The sequence below is a fragment of the Neovison vison genome, chromosome 5, assembly GCF_020171115.1.
Source record: "Neovison vison isolate M4711 chromosome 5, ASM_NN_V1, whole genome shotgun sequence".
Classification (NCBI taxonomy): Eukaryota; Metazoa; Chordata; class Mammalia; order Carnivora; family Mustelidae; genus Neogale; species Neogale vison.
In genome coordinates, this window is record NC_058095.1 from 12,933,932 (window position 1) to 12,955,312 (window position 21,381).

Consider the following 21,381-nt stretch of genomic DNA (forward strand, 5'->3'; position numbering starts at 1 on the left):
TGATTTCAGAGCGGAATCCAAGATCCTGTTACAGTCGTGTTCAGAAATACTCAAATGCAAAAATGCTTTCCTTGCATTTACATCCCTTTGAGTAAAATCTTTTCCCCGTACCTGGACTAAGGTCACAGCACAAACCTCCTTTGCTGGGTTATGACCCACAGTGAGGGCAGTGTCTGCTGCGGAGGTCCGTCCAGCATCCCTCTTTCGCTGTCTGTGGTGCTGAAGTGTCAAAGGAGGAAGGAGCAGGGACTCTAGGACTTCACAGGAGTGGAACCTCTGGTGAGGAACCCCGCGCTTCAGATGGAAGCTGGGTGTCCCTGGACAGCCAGGCACGATCACAGCCTCACCCAGGTGAAGACTCCGAGCACTGAGTCCGTCGTGTGGGGACCTTTTCAGATTTTACCGTGAAGTTCCTGACAAAATAAAATGAATCTCCTCATGCCTCTTTCAGATAATGTTTCTTTTTAAAAATCAGAAGAACAGGACAGAGTGGCATCGTTGTTTTTCCTCATCTCACACTTGAACTTCCTGATTGTTCACTGCAATGTCGACAACACACACCAGAAAGTTGATCAACTTGGAATCATTCCTGGGGCAGATGTTTGGAGTGAAAGAGGAATTCCGCTCTCTGCCACCTCCGTTTGGATCCCAGTCTCTACTTTCTAAATGACCGAGTTCTCCTTTCCAACTTCTCTCTAAACAGGCAAGAGACCGTCTGGGCAAAGCATCCCGTGATGGGGACCGAAACTACCCTCTCCTGCAATAAGGAATACCCTGCACCAGCAGGACCCCCACCTGATTGACCCCCCAAGACAGTGCTCAACTTGACCTTCACTGCCCAGCTGCATGAATGCGCCCACCAGCCTCTGCCCTGCATTTTCCTAACGTAGTCCTGGGAGTGCTTTCAGCACTTTGGAGATGGTCTCTGAGACACTAGTCCACTGTCTTCCTGGTGCTGGCCTCCCTGAAATAAATTACTTCCTCCGTTCACCACCCCTCGTTTGTTTGCCTTTGGACTTTGTCAGTGACAAGTGGTCGAACTGGTCTGTCTGGGACCCCCAGAGCCAGGAATGCTCCTGCATTCCTGCTTCCTGGCTTCCAGGGGACAGGGCTGGTCCCACAGTTGAAGGGGATCCTGATGTAACACTAGTGGTTATGTCTTAGCTCTTTCTCACAAGTCTGTCTAGACATTCCTTCCATCCTCTGTCAAAGGGGAGGCCCGCTTACGTATTATCGTAGTTCAGCTTTTTGTCTTTAAAGAATGTCAGTGTATCCAACGACCCCCAGGTTCACACGTGTGTCCCTCCAGGCATTGCCGATAGAGGAATATAGTAGAGCTGTATAAATGCTTTCAGACTCGAAGCAAAAATGTTAGGGCCATCCTTCCCCCACGTCTTAAGGTCTCTGCAAAAAAAGTGGGGGCCCCTCTCGCCTCCGTGTCTTAATGTCTCTGCAAGCATGGATGGTTGAGTGCCTGCGCAGGAATTCAGGGATGAAGGTCCGATGCTGCTGTAAAGGAATACGGGTGATTCCTCAAAAGCCGCCTCTGCTGTTAAGGAAAACATGTCAGATCCCCCGTCTTCCCACAAGAGAGAGCTCTGGTCACAAAGCAAAGCCCAGAATGTCTTCTTTTATCGTGTACCTTCTTTTTCATAACCACACAGACTTGAGTGATATCCTGGCTCCTGCTCAGAAACTCAAAGCCGCACTTAGGTCTGCTGCGGGTGGGGGGTGGGGTGCGGGATTACCCTATCATTTAGAACATTTAGAATGTATCCAAAGCCACAGTCTTGGCCCTCGGGCTCAGGGCAGTGACAGCTGAGCCACACTACAGGACCTGGCCTTTTCAGCAGCTGACATGTCCAGCAGCTCGTGCCCTCACCATCAAGCAGATGTTCTCCAGGCAGCGTTGGGGGGAGATTCTCTGTAGGCTCCTTTGCTGAGTGTTGAGACCTTCCCAAGTGATGCCATTAGCCTTTCCTTTTCGGCTGAGCCTTCTTGCTCTCCTTGACCTTTAATCCGAGACTCTAACTGTTCAACCAGAACAATGAGGGTGTAGTTTCTCCAGCACCCGTGTGTAGCAGGAACCTGGCTTATTTAAAAAAAAAAAAGCCTTTTGGTAACTGACAGGTTACTGATCAAGGATGCTTCAGGTTCAGAGGGTGCTGGGTGTTTGGTGTGAATGTAGGTTCTCGTGCACCTCACCATTTTCCTGAGTTCAACTCTTGACTTAAAACAACAATAACCACAACAAATCCTGTGTTCTTACTGTGCCTTTTTTTTAATGATTTTTTATAGATTATTTATTTATTTATTTGATAGACAGAAATCACAACAAGTAGGCAGAGAGGCAGGCAGAGAGAGAGGGGGAAGCAGGCTCCCTGCTGAGCAGAGAGCCCGCCGACGCGGGGCTCTATCCCAAGACCCTGAGACCCTGAGACCCTGAGACCATGACCCGAGCTGAAGGCAGAGGCTTAAACCACCGAGCCACCCAGGCACCCCCTTACTGTGCCTTTTAAAGTAGCAATAAATCATCCCCACAACTTGCCAGTTCAGAGGTTCCTCTCCAGGAAACCCCTTTTTGCTAGGATACAACTCTCCTTTATGCAAATGAATCTTAAATTGGAAAAATCTACGAATAAGAAGAGCGTCAGTGCACCGTTTATTTCTTTTATTATGTTAACCATCGTGAAGCACCGTCTTCTCCCAGAAGTTAACTTCTAAGTCCCAGAATGAGAATCAGCCAGCTCTTGACAGATCCCCTGACTTGGTCAACAAGTCAATTGGTAAAGGGCAATTTTTTTTTTTTTTTTTTTTTTGCTACTTTGCAAATGTTACCCCTAGGGTATATATACCCACTGACTTTTGAATAAGTATTTCATTGCCCTGTGATTTCTTTTCTTGCCCCCATCCCACCTCCCACCTCCCAGCTGCCCTCAAGCTTAGTTAAATGCTTTCTGTCACTGTTTTTTCCTGGGAAAAATGACCCATCGATTTCCTGTGTGTGCTTTTTGTTTAGAAAGCCAAGCTTGGTCCTGCTGGTAACAAAGTAATCAGCCCTTCAGAAGATAGGAGACAAACTTCCAACAATCTGGACAGAGTGAAACTCACCGACTTCAATTTCCTCATGGTGCTGGGGAAGGGGAGTTTTGGAAAGGTAAGAGGACCGTTCGTTGTCTGGGGACAGGGAGAAGGGGGGAGGGGAGGGGCAGGGGGGATTTGCAGAGAATGCCGGGGATGGGGGTGGAGTCTGTGCTCCCTGAGGTTTCCAGAGCTGCCCTTGGGGTTTCCGCATTCTCTGTACTCCTTTCTCAGATGCCTCACCCACCACTTCATTAAAAACAACTGTACCCAGAAAGCTCCAGAGGGTTCACTGTGTGCCCCTGTTTCCATGTCGAGAACAGAGCATGTGCCCTGAAATGTAGGTTGAATCAATAATTTGAATCAATAATTTTCACAACTAAATATTAGAAGTTAATTTGTGGAGCGCCTGGATGGCTCAGTCAGTTAAGCATCTGCTTTCGGCTCAGATCATGATTCCAGGGCCCCAGGATCGAGCCCCACATCAGGCTACCCATTGGGGAGTCTGTTTCTCCCTCTCCCTTCCCCCATTCATGCTCTCTCTCGCTTCTCCTCTTAATCAAAATAAGTAAATTTTTAAAATCTAAACAATAAAAAAATTAAAAGTTGATTTGCAGTGAGCGAATGTAATAGCTGAGAGACGCTGAACAGAGTTTCTTCAGCAACGAACCTATTTTGTCTGCATTTGGCTTCTCTGGCCCCAAATCTCATGGTAGATCCAGGAAGTGATTTCCAATCCTGTCTCTTTGTCTTGGCTCCCGACTCACCTTTTTCCCAAAGGATGCTCCTGAAAAACATGCCTACTCAGGCCAATGCGGAGGACCCCCTCGATTCCTTCCCGCAGCCACCATAGCGCCACCATGTGGCCAGAGCCTTTGCAGCGCACAAACCTGGACAGCTTCTGAACTGTCCAGTGCTGGCGGCATTTTCTGTGTGCTGCCATGCGAGATTCCAGAATTGGCCCACGAAGCGGAACTTGATGAATAGGTGCATAGCCCGTGTTTACAAATGTGCACCAGCCGAAGGGCCGCCTGACCAGGTCCCCCCACCCCACCCCCAGCTTCCAGAGGTCGGCTTTGAAGCTTTCAGGTTGCCTTTCGTCTGCCCCCAGGTGATGCTCGCCGACCGGAAGGGCACAGAGGAGCTGTATGCCATCAAAATCCTGAAGAAGGACGTGGTGATTCAAGACGACGACGTGGAGTGCACCATGGTGGAGAAGCGAGTCCTGGCCCTGCTGGACAAGCCCCCGTTCCTGACACAGCTACACTCCTGCTTCCAGACCGTGGTGAGTCCCCCGGGGCTGCGCCGTCTCCGCGGCTCAGCACACGGCGTGCTCTCAGGGGCCACCCCTGAGCCAGCATTGTAAGCATCTGAATCAACCTTCCTCTGGTGGAGAAGGCTCCAGAAAGCCTCTCACTCTTATGCCACTGGTAAACTTGGGGAGTCCTCTCTCTGGGATGTGCCTGCCTTCAGGCTTGACACTAATTCTATTTAATTCAGCACACATGTGTACCAGAGGTTTCCCATCTAGTGGGCCATGTGCGAGGAGTTGAGGCTACACCACCAATAAAAGAACCCACAGTCCTGGCTTTTGAAGACCATGGATTCCGTTGCCAAGCATTGCATTAGAACCCAGGGAAACTCGATCTCCTAAAAGAGTATGTTCTTATGCACTGCACACAGCAGGCTTGGCAGTCTGGTCTGTTTTGTACAGCCCATGAGCTCTAAGAAATTTTAGAGGAGGAAAAAAAATGATATTTTGTGATGTGTAAATTAGATGAAATTCACATTTCAGGGTCTGTGAATCATTTTCTTAGAACATGGCCAGTCTCCTTCATTTTCCTGTCACCCAGAGTGGCTCTTGTGTTTCGCGGGCAGAGTTGAATCATGGCAAGACATACCCAAAGCCTAAAGTATTTACTGCCTAACCCTTTACAGAAAGTCTGCTGAGTCCCGTCTTACAGTATAATGAAAAAGAGGACAAGAGAGTTCCAAAGCACTGATCAGCCCCTTTGTGGGGCCCGGGCCCTGGCATGGAGCTTGCTGGTGGCCCACGAGAAATCGAAACATTTGGAGGGTACCATTGTCAGGCATGCCCAAAGACAGGCCCTCCACCCCTCGGTAGCTCCCCTTTTTAGGATGTGACTCAATATTCAGTAGCTATAATTATTACTGTTATGATTATAATTATTTTCAACTGTCTGCTGGCCAGAAAATGACTTTGTTTCCCATCTCTCTTTAAAAATCTCTTGGGAGGCCCCCCTCAGTGCTCTTGGATTTTAGAATCTCCGCATGACCCTGACCGTGTTGGGGGCGAATCATGGGCTGCAGAGCAAGGCGCCGGCCCCTGCGTATCAGCCCGTTGCGGGTGGCACTGCCAGCCCCTTCTCCCAGTAGCGCCTAAGTAGCGCCCGGGAGGGAAGCGCAATACGCCAGGCAGGGAGCCGTGTCTGCGAATCCCAGCCCAGATCCCATCCCCCAGCTACACTGATGAAGCTCCGGGAAGCAGCAAAACACGGAAGTAAAGATGGAATTAAAATTCATCACAGGAAAGCTAGTGATGGAAGCTCCGGGAGCTGTTTCCTGGATGCTAGCAACGGCCTCATTATTTTTTTTTCCCTCCCCGTGCGACACTTTCATGTTTAATAACTTCTGTGAAATGGTGACATTGTCTAGAAACGAGCAGAGGTCGGCTTTCACCTGGGTGTGCTGTGCTGCAAGCTGCTTGGCTCTTGAACCCCATCGTTCCCCATGCAGTGCCCTCATAAATATGCAGCTTTATTGGGGTCCACGAGGTACGCCCTCTGTGGGGCCGGCATTGAGCACACCAGTGACGGAGAAAATAAAAAAACAACATTTGGGCCTATTACGGGTGCAGAAGCACATTGCATTAGCCTCTCCCCGTATAGTCCCCTCCCCCACAGTAAATACCATCGAGGATTTATAATTTAGAAGCCCAGCTTGACTCACGAGACTTGTTTCCAGAAGCTTCCAGTGGAAACACATGACTACTACACCACTGAATGTTGCAAACCAGCAACACTCGTTAAAAGTAGAGCGCCTGAGTGGCTCAGTGGGTTAAGCCTCTGCCTTCAGCTCAGGTCATGATCTCAGGGTCCTGGGATCGAGCCCCACATCAGGCTCTCTGCTCAGCAGGGAGCCTGCTTCCCCCTCTCTCTCTGCCTGCCACTCTGCCTACTTGTGATCTCTTTCTGTCAAATAAATAAATAAAATCTTAAAAAAAAAAGTAAATAATTGGCCCATTTGGGTTCTTCACACCACCCCTAGTGTAGACGTGTAGTACATGTGCAGGAGAAAGCGGAAGAGCGTTTGAGGCTGTTGCTAAGGGAAGGAGCGCCCGGAACCAGAAGGGGACCACCATGTGGACAGAAAGCCGTTATTTCACAGTTATGTTAATGACTTTATACATCCCAGGGCCCTCGTGCAATAGGGTCCATTACTTAGGTCTTATCAGGGAAGAAAAGTTTTGCAGGGCTCCACCGAGCAGACCTGCCAGCCTGGCCCACGGTTGTCTAACTAATGAGAAAGCAAAACACAGCCTAGAAATAGTGAAGGAAGCCTCTTGGCCAGTGGCCAAGCCCTACTCACATGTTGAACCTTCGTCTTCAGGACCGGCTGTATTTCGTCATGGAATACGTCAATGGCGGGGACCTCATGTACCACATTCAGCAAGTGGGAAAATTTAAGGAACCACAAGCAGTGTGAGTATTTTTTTTTTTAAGTCCCTTAATTTAGACAGACCACGGGGACCGCTGCTGGGTGAAAGACGGGAGTGGGGTTTGCCCCCCTTGGGGCCAAGCACCGTCTCCTCCCAAGGGGCAGACTTCTTGGTCACCACTTCCGAAGGGAGGTTCATTCTACATCTGGTTGGTTGGAGACACTGGTGTATCCCCTGTCACCCTTTCTGTCACCCATACCCCCTCCCTGACTGAGTCGGCCACTTGTTATTAAACAAATGATCATTGCACAGTCGCAACACACCGGGCACTGGGGGTGGGAAAGGCTGTCTGCCCTCGAGGAGCTCAGCACCTGACCCAGGGTAGGAGAAGTCACTTGCCAGTCGTACCGTGTACCCGTAACATTAGAGGTAGCACGCGAGCCCTGGAGAAGAGGGGAGTGGGGGGGGGACCCCCTCAGGAAATGCCCGAGTCAGTGAGGAGGAAGGTGGTTTGGGATTGGGGGGATTGGGAGCGGGGGCTCTGGGTGTTGAGCCTATTGGAGGGCCTGGCTGAGGCCCACGGAAGGCTGGGGAGGGCTTCAGGGGGACACACAGTGTCAGGCTCGGCTTTCACAGAGCCCCATGACCGAGCGGGGAAAGGAGGGGGGAGGAAGAGGTGGGACTGGTGCAGCGGGGCTGGTGACGGTCTATATAGATCAGAAAGAATGGAACCTTCGTCAGGTCTTGACCTTGGAGCCAAAGAGGAGGAAGGGTCTTTGAGAAACGTTCTGGAGGATGAAAAGCAGAACTCGGTGTAGAACAGAGAAACCTCTTCCGATGACACCTCATTTTAGGTTTGGGAGGGGGCGGCTGCCAAGGAGGAGACGATGTGGAGGAGAATCGTGAGCTCCGTGTGGAGAGTTCCATGGGGATGCAGGAGGCAGCCGCAGAGGGGAGAGACACAGGCCTTCGAAGAGAGGACCTCGGTACCTGCAAAAGTCACCCTGTTTTCCAGGGGCCAACAGGTCACAGGATACACAGCAGAGGCAGACATATAGGAACAGCTATTTCGGGGGCGCCTGGGTGGCTCAGTCAGTTAAGCAGCTGCCTTTGGGTCGGGGGATCGAGCCCGGCATGGGGCTCCGTGGTTGGCGGAAAGCTTCTCTCTCCCTCTGCCTGTTGCTCTGCCTGCTTGTCCTCTCTCTCTCTATCTCCCCCAGACAGATAAATAAAAAATCTTTTGGGAGGAAAAAACAGCTCTTTTATTTCTCTTGGGGAGTATGCCTCATGGGGATGCCCCTGATTAATCAAGTCACCAAATGTTAATTTGATCCTGGCTGGTGTTCGTTGTGAAAGACAAAGCTAAAGAACTTTCGGGCTGGGTGGCTTGACCCGTCTTAGGGAAGATTGACTAAAAGCTGAAGGCATGTTTTGGTAGCAAGCTGAAAAAAATGCAAAAGGGGATTTTTTTTTCTTTCTTTTTCTTCATTCTCAGATTTCCTTATTAATCAAACACATGAACACCAATCAGATTTTTGTTATTGTCGAAGGGGAATTTTTTTTTCTATTTAGATTTTTACTTCTCAGTTTTCAGGAATGCCTATCTTTATCCCGTGTCTTAACTCGGTTAGAAAGCATCAAAATGCTCGGGTTGAAAAGTAAAGCTTGATGACAGAGCTGTAAAGAGCTAGTAGCAAAACAGCCACCTTACGTTCTAAGGTGACATCAAGGTGTCTCGTCCAGCGTTGTGTGTTTGTGGTGATAGAAGGTTCTTACCTTAAAAAATACAGAAGAGCTTGAAAAATCATGTAAAAATCACCTACAATCCCATTGTTTTCCCTCGGCCATCCTGTCCCTCCCCTGCCGGCCCTAGGGGTGCCCCCCTCACCTCTCCCCATCAGAATTCTGTGCCCATCACTAGAGGTTGTTCTCTGTTCATGTAGACATTGCACGGATTTCAAGCCTCCCAGGTACGATGTTGGCACAGACAACATTGTGGATTCTCAGACTTCAAAGATTCCTAAATCCTATGCACATTTGAAAACCTTTTAGCATTTACTCTGAGTTTATTATGAATTATTTAAAAGGGTAAACTGGAGCATGAATCATGGCGTGTGTCCCATTTATCCGAGCGCTTGGGATGGGGACGGTTGGGGGGGTGCGGTGAGGACACCCGCTATACCAAGCACATTGCGCACGCTTCTCCCCCTCCCAGGGGATCGCTGCCCTTTCAAACGTTAATGCATTCTGTCCAGGAATAGGAAAAGGGACCTTTTCTCCACTCTTCCCCAGTCCTGACACAGAATAGTCTAGTGGCCAGTCTTTAAGAGATTGTATTGGAGCATTCTTGTTAAGCAGTAAATTAACTGTCCACCGGCCTCAGACAAGAAGCGCTTGTTTCTAGACAGGTAATAAACCTGTCTCTCTGACTTATTAGCTGCGAAGTTCCTCGGGGAGGTGAGAATGATAAAATAGCCAAGGGAAGGGCTAAGGGTTTGTCATCCGTAGGCTGATGCTGATTTCTGAACCGTCCCGGGGTCCTACATTCTTTTGCCTCCTTGATGCCTGAACTGGAGGGAATAGAATATTCAGGAATCCAGAGAGCAAGTCGGCAGGCCTGATGACCGTTTTCTTTTGCAGATTTTATGCAGCAGAGATTTCCATTGGATTGTTCTTTCTTCATAAAAGAGGAATCATATACAGGTGCGTGTTGAAGCTGAGTAGCCAACAGTGCTTTTTCTCTCCACCGACAGCTCCTTCTTCTGCCTTTTTTTTTTTTTTTGGAATGGAGGTCAGGGAGCAGCAGAAACTGAATTTCTGTTATAGAGGCTCGGCAGGAGGAGAACACGGGGAGCTGGGGAGAGGCAGGGGAAAAACGATTGAGTTAAATTCTTCAAGTAGTTAGCAACAGTCAAAGTCTGAGGCCGAAGAAAGGAACATGTCTTCCAGGTTTAACTGAAGAGTAAAAGGATCTATGGCACCAGCCAGAATGTAAGGGATACATGTATGTGACCCAGCAAGGTTGTCCTGAATCTGGGATTTGGCAAAACCTGGTTGGGTCCCAGCCCCTGCACCCCGCTATGTCTGGGATCCTAGTAAATCAAATGGCTGGGAGCTGCCCCAGACCTGCTAAATTAGAATCTGGTGATTCCCATGCTCGGCCAAGGTTGGGGATCACTAGTCCAACCATGTAGTCATTTGGTGTGCATTTATTATGTACCTACTGTTGTTCTAAGCACTATGGTAGGCTCTGGAGATTTCAGAAACTAAAAAACAAAACCCAGTCCTTCCTGGCCCCAGCTCTCCTAGGACTCGTAGTTAATACGCCGTTGAGGTGGCAGCTAGTCAAAGATCCTTGTGTCTCGCTAGCTCCGGAACCGACCGTACGATGTCGTGGGAAGGATGCTGATGCTCTCCTGCTTCCTTGCAGGGATCTGAAGTTAGATAACGTCATGCTGGATTCGGAAGGGCATATCAAGATTGCCGATTTTGGGATGTGCAAGGAACACATGGTGGATGGGGTCACCACCAGGACCTTCTGCGGGACGCCGGATTACATCGCCCCAGAGGTAGGGACCCTGATTTTCCTTGGTTTCCAGAGCAGACCTTCCAAATCACAAATACAGCCCCCTTCCTGGGGGAATCGCCAAGCAGAGCAGCAAGACAGGGACCACAAAATAGGCTAAACTAAATAGAGCGAAATAGAAAACAAGTATGAGAGCTCAGTGCATGGTAAGGGAATGTCTCATTCTGTGGGACTTGGCTTTGTAAGCTGGGTGTACGGTAGATTGTGTCTCTTACACAGTCCTCGTCAAGACAATTTAAGCTACACTGTTGGGCGGGGGGTTGGGGGTATTGCTTGTAAAAATGCTCTGCTTGGGAAAACTGCGTCAAAAGGTGGGTCCAATGGTGGCTTTTTCGGAAAAGCAGAGTGATCAGTGCCCTAAATGACCCACTGGAATTGACCAGGGTGTTTGATCTAGGAGGAATATTCCAGTGTGGTTGTAAGGGGAGTGGTTTCAAGACGTGCGACCACAGCAGTCGCCATATTGCTTCCTCTTTGTTACAGTCTTTTTGCTTTTGATGTTTTATTCGTTTATTTGAGAGAGAGCACAAGTGAGCTAACGGGGGAAGGGCAGAAGGAAAGGAGAGCTTGAATCTCAAGCAGACTCCAAATGGAGCCCGGCCGGGGGCTCGATCCCACAACCCCGAGATCATGACCTGAGCTAAAATCAAGAGTCAGGCAGGTAACTGACTGAGCCACCCGGGCACCTTTGTTATGACACAGTCTGAGTGATTTTCATCCTATTGTGAGCCTACCTACATGCCCGTGACTGGGTGGGTTATAACCCTGGGTCGCTATGTAGCCAACTTTCTGTGCACACACCGCCCGGTGGATGAAACGGGGTCTTCCCAGCTGAGCTCCAGCATGGTGGAAGCTTAACAGATACAAAGTTACCCCAACCTTCCCTCTCTGGACGTTCATGCAGTATATTTTTAACCTGTTGCCCCACGCGTTTGTCTTAGAGGCAGTAGGTGTGACATGAGCTTAGGAGTCAGACCAACATGTCCTTCAGCTCTGACTTTTCTTCACAGTCTGTGGGAACTCAGGCAAGTGCCTTAGCCTCTCAGCTCCCACATCCACAATGGCAAGTTAGAAAAGATAATATCGTCCTTGTAGAATTGCTCTGAGGACAGAAATGCCAAATCCAGTGTTTTGCACCTAGTGCTATGCTCCGTGGTAGCCAGTGGTCCACAAGGGAAGCTTAATATTTTTTCCCATTGTTAAGAGGTTCCTTGTTTTGTTTCTTATCTGCCCAGACAGCACGGAAACACAGACTTCGATTATTTACTTAGAAACTTAAATTCTCAATGATGTGGCCAAAGGTGACATGGTACCTTTGGGGGGGGGGGTTTGTCCCCCAAAGAACTCACGTATTACTGTCTCCAGGCATAACATGAGCTTACGTAGTCCTCAGACATGAAGAATGGGGAGAGCGTACAGTAAAAATACAGCTTCCTGATGCAGGATTTATTCTGACGCCTCTGCCGGCTGACATGCATTAAGCCGACTGTGATTATGAACTGCGTCTTCTCCGTTTAACACCCACCAGCTGCTATAAATGTGTGGTGACAGGGAAGGAAGCGTTTTTTAGGAATAAAGGTGGTTTGAACTTCTCTCCAGTAAGAACAGTCTCTGAGATCAAACAAACAGCTTCCTGTGTTCAGTAACACTCCAGCCACGTGACATCACCAGGGACAAGGGCATCCATATAGATGAAATGTTCCAAATAATGGATGTTCGTTGTCTTTTTTTCCCCCTAATGTTCTTCATTGTATCAGTTTCCTATTGCCGCTACAACAAGTAACCATACAATTTGTGGACTAAAAAAATACAAATTTATTATCTTACGGCTCTGGGGTTTCGAAGTCCAAAATCCATTGTGCTGGGTCAAAGTCACACTCTCAGCAGGGCTGCGCCCCTCAAGGAGCTCTGGGGGCGTCCCGTCACCTTGCCATTTCCGGCCTCTGTGTGGCTACTGTCTGTGACATAACTTCTTACCATTTCTGACTTTTAGGTTCCCACCCTGCACAGCCTCCCTCTGGTAGGACCATTGTGATTACATGGGACCCACCCAGATAACCCGGGCTGGGCGCTCTGTCCCAGGATCCTTAATCACACCTACCAAGTCCTTTTTACCAGATAAAATTACCATAGCCACAGATTCCCGGTCTAGGGCGCACACACCTTTGGGGAAAGGGCTACGGCCGGTCCTGTCACACTCATAATGGTGTCCTGCATGACCATATTTGATAAGCTCCCAGCCCCCTTCTCCAGGGACACCTAGACATACTTCTAACATATCTGGGTAACTTTGGGTTTTTTTTTTTTAATTGTACTCATTTGTGTGTATGTTTGTATAGTTCTGTGCACCTCGACCACAAGTGTAGATTCCTATCTCCAACGCCACCGTCAAGAAACAGTAGAGTTCCGTCCCCCCTCTTGGCCTTTTAGAGCCACACCCACCTCTCCCCGACCCCCCTCCTGTCCCCATCCCTGGCCCCCAGCAACCACTTACCTATTTTCCATCCTATAACTTTGTCGTTTCAAGAATGGCATATAATGGAGTCATATGGTACCGAATCCTTCGAGATTGGCTTTCTCATCTGAGCACTTTCTAGAACTTTCTAGTCATCCTACTGGAGTGCACGTCCACCACCTGGGCAGGTGGTGGACTGACTTACACATCCCATGCCTCAGTTTCCTCCCCTGTAAAGTGGGGATGATAACGTCTACCCCATAAGGTTGCTCTCTGTGACTTGGAGTATCGTCGGGCCCCAAGCAAGGTTGTCCTACTGTGGGTGTTGTTCTATCTTGACCCATTTGCTGCACAGTGTGGGGGCCTCTTGTGGTCTTCTGCTGCAGCCCTCTTCATGGTCCCCACAGCATGACTCAGAAGAGGTGCCCAAGGCAGTGAGGAATGGCCCATGGCCATCTTCCTGAGAAACCCAGAACCAGGTTTCCCTTCTAGACTCAGGCCCCCAGCAGACACGGGGACTGCCTACCCCACAAAACCACTGTTCTGCTCCTAAGTGATTCGTGCGTCCCCAAGACTCACTGTGCCCAACAGGGTGCCGCTGGGACAGTCTCCACCGGGACCCGTCCCTCGACACATTTCACAGTGTGGACGACATGACGCTTAGGTGAGCAGAAGCCCAAATCTGTGTTTCGATTTCGGTTGACTTTCATTGCAAGCTACACCACTTTGGGAACTCGATCAATAATTCAGGCTGTTTTTACCTTCCGCTGGCATTTTCCCTGTATGGATCCGGGAATGTGGCCTGTTTGGCCGTAGGAATAATTGCGGTGAAAAAGACCGTCCTGGGTCCAAGCTTCCGAATTTGCTCAGAGGTTAACATAATCCTGTCCTCTGTGTAAATCTTTCTACCAGGCAGAGGCAAAAATAATTATCTTAGCTGGTATTTTTTCTAATAGGCAAAGCAGAGGCTTAAATATTTATGGCTGTTTGTTTAAAAACCTTGAAACGGATTAATACTGTGACATCTCCTTAACCAGGGAGAGGTGCCAAGGCAGAAAGTGTCACTAAGAGACGGGATTCTGGAGTGGAGCTGGACACCCGCAAAGGGGGCACTCATCTGGGTCTAATTCCCAGACCCGACCTCATGGCCTACAGCCTACACCGTGCTTTCACACAGAGAGAATTCTCGGGGGTCAGTGCAAGTCCCTGAGAAGGACACACGGAAGCTTCCCTGGGGTTACTCCCCCATCCGAAAGCAATGTGGGGAGTGTGCGGGTCAGACCCCTCCCGGCAGCTGAGCACCAGGCTCCGAATCCCAGCGTGGCCCACTTTTTCCTGGGAGAAGGGGAGACACAGCAGGGATGGGCTTGCTCTGAGTCCCTCCTGGCACAGTGGGAGCAAAGGCTTTGGAAAATGTACCGTGTGGGGTCTTTGCGGTGGTGGGGCAGGGGCAGAGCATGGTAGGTCACACCCATGACGTGGGGACTGTCCACTCTGTACCAAGCCCGCTGAGCACTTCTGGTTTGTCACGTTGCGTCTATGCACAGAGCTTAAGTGACTCGCCCAAGGTCACACAGCTGGTAACAGGCAGAGGTGGGATTGGGACCTGAGACGCTCCGGCCCCAGCTCCCAGATGTATATTCTGGCCACTTACTGCCCCAGCTCCAGAGAGAAGAGAAAACTCTGCAAGCGAACGAGCACTGAGATATTGTACAACACGGGTGACGTCTTCCAGGAGCTCGTCCGGCTCACCCGGAGTCAGGGACCTGAGTCACAGACGTCTTCAATGCAGTCCATGACTCGGGCCAGGATCCCTGCTGGTACTACGGAACAGGACCCTTAGAAGCCACGGCCGACCACCAACAGCAAAGCCCCTCTCCCACATGAGGCAGCAATCAGCCAGATACTCGCTGCACCTGTCAGGGCCTGGCACGCCCAGCAGAGCCGCAGGCTGAGAGACGGGGAATGATTCCCCTTGGCAGGAACAGATGGCGCCCCAACATGGCTGAGGGAATGGTCTGTGGGCACGCGTGCTGTTCCCACATCCAGCTGGCCGTGCGCAGATGGACAGGCTCCTGGGAGGGTCAGGGAGCTGGAGGCCTGCCCTAGGGGGGCTGTGGCTTCTCCTTCTATCCCTATTGGAGGGGCAGCCCAGTCTTGCCTCCGACCGCCTCCAGAAAACTGCATTTATACGTAAAACTTGCCTCCTTGTTCAAAGTAAGAAGTGTGCGTGGGTAAGATTCAGTGAGTGGGCCACCAGCTGTGACCTTTTCTGGAGGGGGTCAGAGGTCACGTCTGGAGGGAACCACATTTTAGGAATGAGAGGAGAAAGGGAGGCCAAGGGGTGTCTGGAGAGGTGGAAGAACTAGGGAGCCATAGTCTTGCATACCAAGGAAGGCGAGTGCTGGTGAACTCAGAGATGGCTGGGGACTGTGCAGGTCAGGGAGCTGGGAGTGGGGAGGGAGAGGGAATCTGGCCCGAGGGAACCAGCCATCCCTAATGTGGCAGGAGCTGAGTGTGAGCACCAGCAGCCGCGCTGGGACTATGTCATGGGGGAAGGGATGGTAGACGGACAGGGGAAGGGGGATGGTCACTCCTAGGGAAGCAAGATGAAGGGAGTATGGACAAGGCTGGGAAGACCTTGGCGTATCTCTAGGCCCATGGGAAAACGCTCAGAGAGGGGGGAAGAGAAGACAGAGAGGGAATAGCACAGGCCAGGAGGGAACGGGATAGGGAAGCAGGAGGAAGGAAGAAAGCTGAAATCACACTGGCTGGCTGGCCTTTTCCAAGGGCAAGGCCAGGACGTGTGGAGCGGGGGGCCCGGGGGGCTGGGAGAGGGGCTCCTCCCACATCCACAGGCGGTGACACGCTCGAGGCTCCTGGAAGTGACTGAGCAGGTAGTGGGAACCAGGGAGTGAGGGGAGAGCGGGGCTGAGTGTCGTCAGAACAGGTGAATCCTAAAGAGCATTGAGACTAGGTTCAGTGGGGGGAGGGGGGGAGGGGTGGGGAGGAGAGGGCCAGAAGGGCAGGACATTGCCTGCTGCAAGAGCTGAGGAGGGAGTTCGTTTCCGAATTAAGCATTTTGGAGGAGCCCAGGACCCGTTGCTGTCCGCCCCCCTCTTCTCCCTAACCTCATCTCTCCCCTCGTCCTCAACCCCTCACGTCTGTCTCTCCAAACCCACCCCTGCACTGACTTCCTTACTGTTCCCCCAAATTTGCCGGGCTCTCCCATCCTCAGGGCTTTTGCTCTTCTCCTCGCCTCCACCTGGGACATCCTTCCCCAGCAGCAGGGGTTCCTCCTGCATCTCAGCTTGGATGCCCCCTCAAGGAGGCCATCTTTCCTGGTGACTCTGTTCAAACCTGCAGCCCCGGGTCCCCGCCCCGCTGTCCTTCCACGGCGCTCATCACCCTCTGACAGAGCACGTCCCCATGCTCTCACGTGCGTGTCTCTCTAGCCCACTCAGCCCCCCCAAGGCAGGGCCTTTGTCTTTGGTTTTCTGCTGAGTCCCTCACCCAGGCTCTGGAGCCGGGCCCGGCAGGCAGGGTGGGTCTGGAACAATCAGGTGCAGCAGGGAGGAGGGGGCCTGCAACAGAACGGAGCAGAAAGAAGGCTGGGGAATTGAGGGGTCAGGAACTCGGGCAGGGATTGGACTGATGATCCCCAAGGCTGCCACCGGCAGGGGACCGCCATGTGCCTCACGCCCGCGACCCACAAGAGCTGGTGTGCACGCTGGGGGTCCAGAGTGTCTGAAGGCGTGGGGCATCAGCCTGGGTCCTCCAGAGACCCCAAAGTGCCGGCATAGGGGACCCCCCCACCCCACCCCGAGACGGTTCCTCGCCTTTGGGGAAGAGGGTGTAGAGAAGGATGGAGCATAGACGAGGATCTGAAAGTTAAATGAGAAAAGAACACACGAGATGCAGGCAGCCAGGCAGTAAATTAGCACTTGCACAGCTGAGAAGAAAAGGGGAGATGAGAGAGAGAGCAGCCGGGGCTCCCCCGGGATCAGCGCTTCTGGAGCCCTTGATTAAAGACGGAGAATGATAAGCCGAAGGTGGCTGGCTTGCTTTCAGAGGCCGGTTTCCCTCTGTGTGAGGTCACCGTCTGATGCCTCCGGCTTTGCAAGAGAAAATGAAGCCGCTGTCTTCCCTCCAAGAAATATTTAAAGAGCCAAGGCCAGGCTTTCCCTTGGGTTCTTCCTTAAATTGTGTAACTCTCCTCAGATCTTTTCTAGGAATTACGTTGGTTCCACTCGTCTCCGCTAGGGTCTGCCGACAGCTCCCAGCCCAGCTGGCCTTGCTATGTCAGCGTCGCCCTGTGCCCCTCTGGGACCTTGTGGCCGTGAGGCACCTGTGACCCTGTCCTTCTTCCTGACTTCCTTCCCGTTCTTCCTCCAGAGATAGGGGCTCCTCGTGGGCGAGCAGGACCCAGGGCGGAGGCCTCACAGACTTGGTTTACTTTACTCGTCAGAGCAACTCCACAAAGCTGGTGTCCGAAGCTCTGTTTTCCAGAGGGCGAACCCAAGGTGCAAAGAAATTCGGTTTTTCCCATAGCCCTGGTTCAGGGCAGAGCTGGGCCTTGAACCCAGGGCCGGTCCGCTTCTCCTGGTGGAGGAGGGAGGGGACCACGGGTGTCGGCTCAGGGACTCCCTGAGCAGGCCTCGCTCCCGCTATCCTCCTGGCTCCATCCCTTGTCTGCAGAGCACGTGAATGCCCTGAGCTTTCTCCCCCGTGCTGGGGCTGCATTCACCGGCCTTTTGTTTGGGGATTTGTTTAAATCCTGTAAAACTGGGTCAGAGATTTCTGAAATCTTATTTCCCCTTTTACTTTGCCATTGTGGGGGAGGGGCCAAGCAATGACAGCACTTACTCGTTTCCTAGCACATATCATGCGCCTGCATCTGTCGTCTCGTTAAAACCCTCTGAAAGTCCTCTGAGGTGAGTTTTACAGACAAGGGAAAGGAGACATGGAGAGGACAGGCGCCCTGTCTGAGGCTCATGGACAGCAAGTGACCTGGGCCCCAAAGTACAGGTCTGCGGCCCTAATGTCGCCAGCGGCCAGGCCCTACCGCCCCCCCCCACCCCGCCCCAGACTATCACTTACAGCCCGTTACCAAACACGTCCTAAAGACCACCAGGCTATGAGGCCTCCGATTCTGGAAGATCTTTTATTGCAGCGGACCGAGCTCCCCCAGGCCCAAGATTTATTCTTAACTCTCGGCTCACTGCTTTACTGCACAAGTAGTTGCCTCGTTCAGCTGCACGTCTGGAGGCCTGAGGTGAGGAGGGTCCCAGGCGGGTGCCATGCTGTGGCTCTTGTCCACTGCCCCGGCACCGGCCACCCCCCACCCGCCACCCGCCACCCTGTGAGAGACCAGTACGAGGAGGCAGCGGTGGCAGAGTTCTAGAACCACCGGAAGGGGGGACTCGCGGGCTAGGACAGTACGTCTGCTTCCCTGCGCTGGGCCCAGGCAGACCAGAGGCCCCATCCCTGGAGGGAAACTTCCCGTTTGACTTCAGGTGGCTTTTTCTTCATCCCTGTATAGTGAACTAAGGCTGTAGTTCTGCTTTTTTAAGAACCTGGGGCGGCACCTGTGAGATGGGGACACTCACAGGACCGTCCTCAGAGCACGGCTGTGAAGGGGAGGTGAGTGTCCCCGCGGCCGCCTCAGCGGAAGCGCTCTGTCCGCCCACTTCCGTCCGTGGCTGACCGTTGCTTCAGTTATCTGCTGCTGCGTAATGGCCGCCAAGCCTCATGGCTTAAAACAACAACCACGTTACAGCTCTGATTCTGTGCGGCAGAACTTCCTGCGGGACGTGTCGGCGCTGACCCCTGACGGCTGTGGGGGTGTTGGCTGCTGTGGCCCCGCTGTGTTGGGGGATCCAAGATGGCCTCTGGCTGTTGGCTTTTGGCTGAGGCCCCTTGGGTCCTCCTCTGTGTGGTCTGTCTTTCCATGAGGTCTGTCACCACTCGGGCGTCTACCCAGAGCTTCTCAGCCCGGTGGCTGGCTCCCAAGAGGGCAAGAAGGGAAACCACACGTCCCCGTGAGCCACACCTGGAACTTCACTGTGTCACTTGGACCATATTAAGTGAGTCAAAGCAAGTTCCAGAGCCAGCCCAACTCTAAGGGAGGCCATAGAAATTATGTTTGCAGGGATGGGGGTGGGGTGCGGGAGGGAGTGGCCTGTTCACCATGCAGGAGGGCATACGGGATAGGAGGGGGTCACTGGTCCCAGTTTTGGGGGCAGCTTGTTTTGAGCTCTGTGCTGGCCCATGGGAGGCTTCTCAACTCAGCAGCCCAGAGAGGGCAGATCTCTAAGGTGCTGAGGACCCAGGCGAGAGGGGCCCCCCCGCCCTGTGTTTTGGAGCTAGGATCAGCAGACCCCTTCTGCTAGGGGCTAGAGAGTAAATATTTTAGTCTTTGTGCTAATCTAAATTTTAGATTTTACCAGGAGGCAAAATTGAGCAACTGTTCCTGCCAAAAGGCCGATAGTCTTTTTCCCGTTGTTTTTGTTGGACGTGTGCTCACAGCAGCGTGTACGCAAATGGGAGGCGGGCCGAAGTTGGCCTGCAGGCTGTCCCCAACTGTCGACGGTTCCCTGCTAGCCCTCTGCCAGGCTTAGTCCGCCTTCTAGGGCTGGAGCGACACGCCCTGTGGGGCCTGAAAATTCCCTTCCATGACCCACATGGGCCTCTTCCTATGATCCATCCTTGCTGGGGACACCACCTGACCGCATGTCTGATGGAGAGGCTGGGGGAGGCTGTTCGCAGGGCACAGCAGGACAGAGTTTGGACACACAGGGCGGGACACACAGGGTCTTCATAGATGTGAGGAAGGACTAAGAAGGAACAGGGGCAGGGAGGGGGAGTGGGCCAGTTCTCCCAGTACTGGAGTGGAATCTAAGGGGCCCATGAATTCTATAGTCGACCTCCCCCTCCAGGTTGTTGAGAAGTATTATGGCCTGACTTTATGTCTCCTCAAAATTCATGTCACTCCCGAACCCTCCATATGGCTGTATGTAGAGCTATAGGACTTTTAAGGAAGTGTAGAAGGTCTAATGAGATCATTCGATGGGGCTCTGACCCGGTAGGACTGGTGTCCTTACAAGAGGGCCAGGAGACAGCTCAAGGGACCCTCACAGAAAAAAGGCAGGGGAGCCCTATGGGGAAGGAGCCCTGTAGCCCAGAAGAGAAGCCTGTCAGAAACCGGTACCAGCCCTGCCAGCAGGTACCTCGATCTTGGCTCCCGGCCCCCAGGCCTCTGAGAACATGAATGAATATGGTTTAAGCCGCTCAGTCTGTGGTATTCTGTTCTGGCCACGTGAGCTGACTCATACGGGCTGGTATATTGGTCACGGTGGTAGAAGAGAACGTTTAACTGTTGGTTTAGCTTGATCAGTAATGTGTGTTCAGACATCTGGTATGTGGGCCTCGGTCACTCTTCTAACAGTGTCCCCTGTCACACACACACACCCCCAAATGTTAGCAATGGACCTGTCCTAGACCAGGATGGACTCCTGCATTTAGGCTAGGTGTAAATTATGTTATAAACCATGACATTTTCATGGTCAACACCATTGTTTCTCATGCAGAACAGGAAGCAGTGGTAAATGAGTCTCAAGGTCAGAGGCAAGAGGCAGTGTCTCAGAGGTCCTGGTCTCATCCCCAGCTCCTGCTTGCAGAGTGGGCATCGGGAGGGCGGGGAGGCAAGGGCCAGGTTGAGCTCTGGCTCTGCTGTGCATGACTACACGGGCGCTTGCTTGTGCCTCAACTTCCCCAGTGGTCACCAGAAGTGGTGCCCAGCACAGCACAGCCCAGGAACTGCGCTCAGCGGTAGCTCAGATGCAAATGTGACCTCTGTTCCTGTTGGTATCACAGTGTATCTCCCCGTGGTGGAGGTTCTCGAAAACCTCAGTCTGGGAGGAGAGCGTCTAAAGAGGTATTTGGTTTCTTTGGTGTAACGGGGAATTCCCGAAGTCGTGTGGAAGAGGTTGTGACGTGGTAGTGGTAAGTCCATCAGGAGGACATTCTCATGGTCCCCGCCCTGATTTCTTCTGCGATCAGCACACGTTACCCAGGAGCTGGAGAGAGATGAGCCCCAGCAGGGGATTAGCGCCTCCTTGGAAGAACCACAAGGACTTGAAACGGGAACACTTCCGCACGTGGACCTTGGTGCTAATGCCTGCTCCGAGGGCCACAAAAGACCACGTCCCACAACTCCGCAGCGCACATCCCGGAGTTGGAGGAACACCGGGCGCAGGGGACGGCTCTCCACAGCCCGGACAGGCAGGTGCGGCTTTCTGAATTTCACTCGTAGCTCCCTCAGACGTCACACTGCCACTTTGGAAGACAGTTTGGTGGTTTCTTACAAGTCGCTGTGCCCCTAAGTGAATTGGAAAACTGAGGTTTGCACCAAAAAAAAAAAAAAAAAAAACCCTGCACACGGATGCCTCTAGCAGCCTTGTTCATAATTTGCGCAAACTCAGGAGCAACCAAGGTGTCCTTGAGCGGGTGAATGACTGCCTCCACCGTGGTACAGCCATATGATGGAACGTTATTCAGCACTGAGCAGAAACGAACTGC

The 21,381-nt window shown here is 52.0% G+C and overlaps 1 protein-coding gene across 1 annotated transcript in view; it reads left to right on the forward strand.

Moving 5' to 3' along the window:
* PRKCA (protein kinase C alpha) overlaps positions 1 to 21,381 on the forward strand; it is a 392,310-nt gene that overhangs the window by 333,147 nt on the left and 37,782 nt on the right. The window contains exons 9-13 of the mRNA XM_044247588.1: positions 3,020 to 3,157; positions 4,193 to 4,366; positions 6,712 to 6,803; positions 9,401 to 9,463; positions 10,191 to 10,329. Of these exons, the coding sequence (XP_044103523.1) occupies positions 3,020 to 3,157; positions 4,193 to 4,366; positions 6,712 to 6,803; positions 9,401 to 9,463; positions 10,191 to 10,329 (606 nt within the window). The remainder of the gene's footprint in view (positions 1 to 3,019; positions 3,158 to 4,192; positions 4,367 to 6,711; positions 6,804 to 9,400; positions 9,464 to 10,190; positions 10,330 to 21,381) is intronic.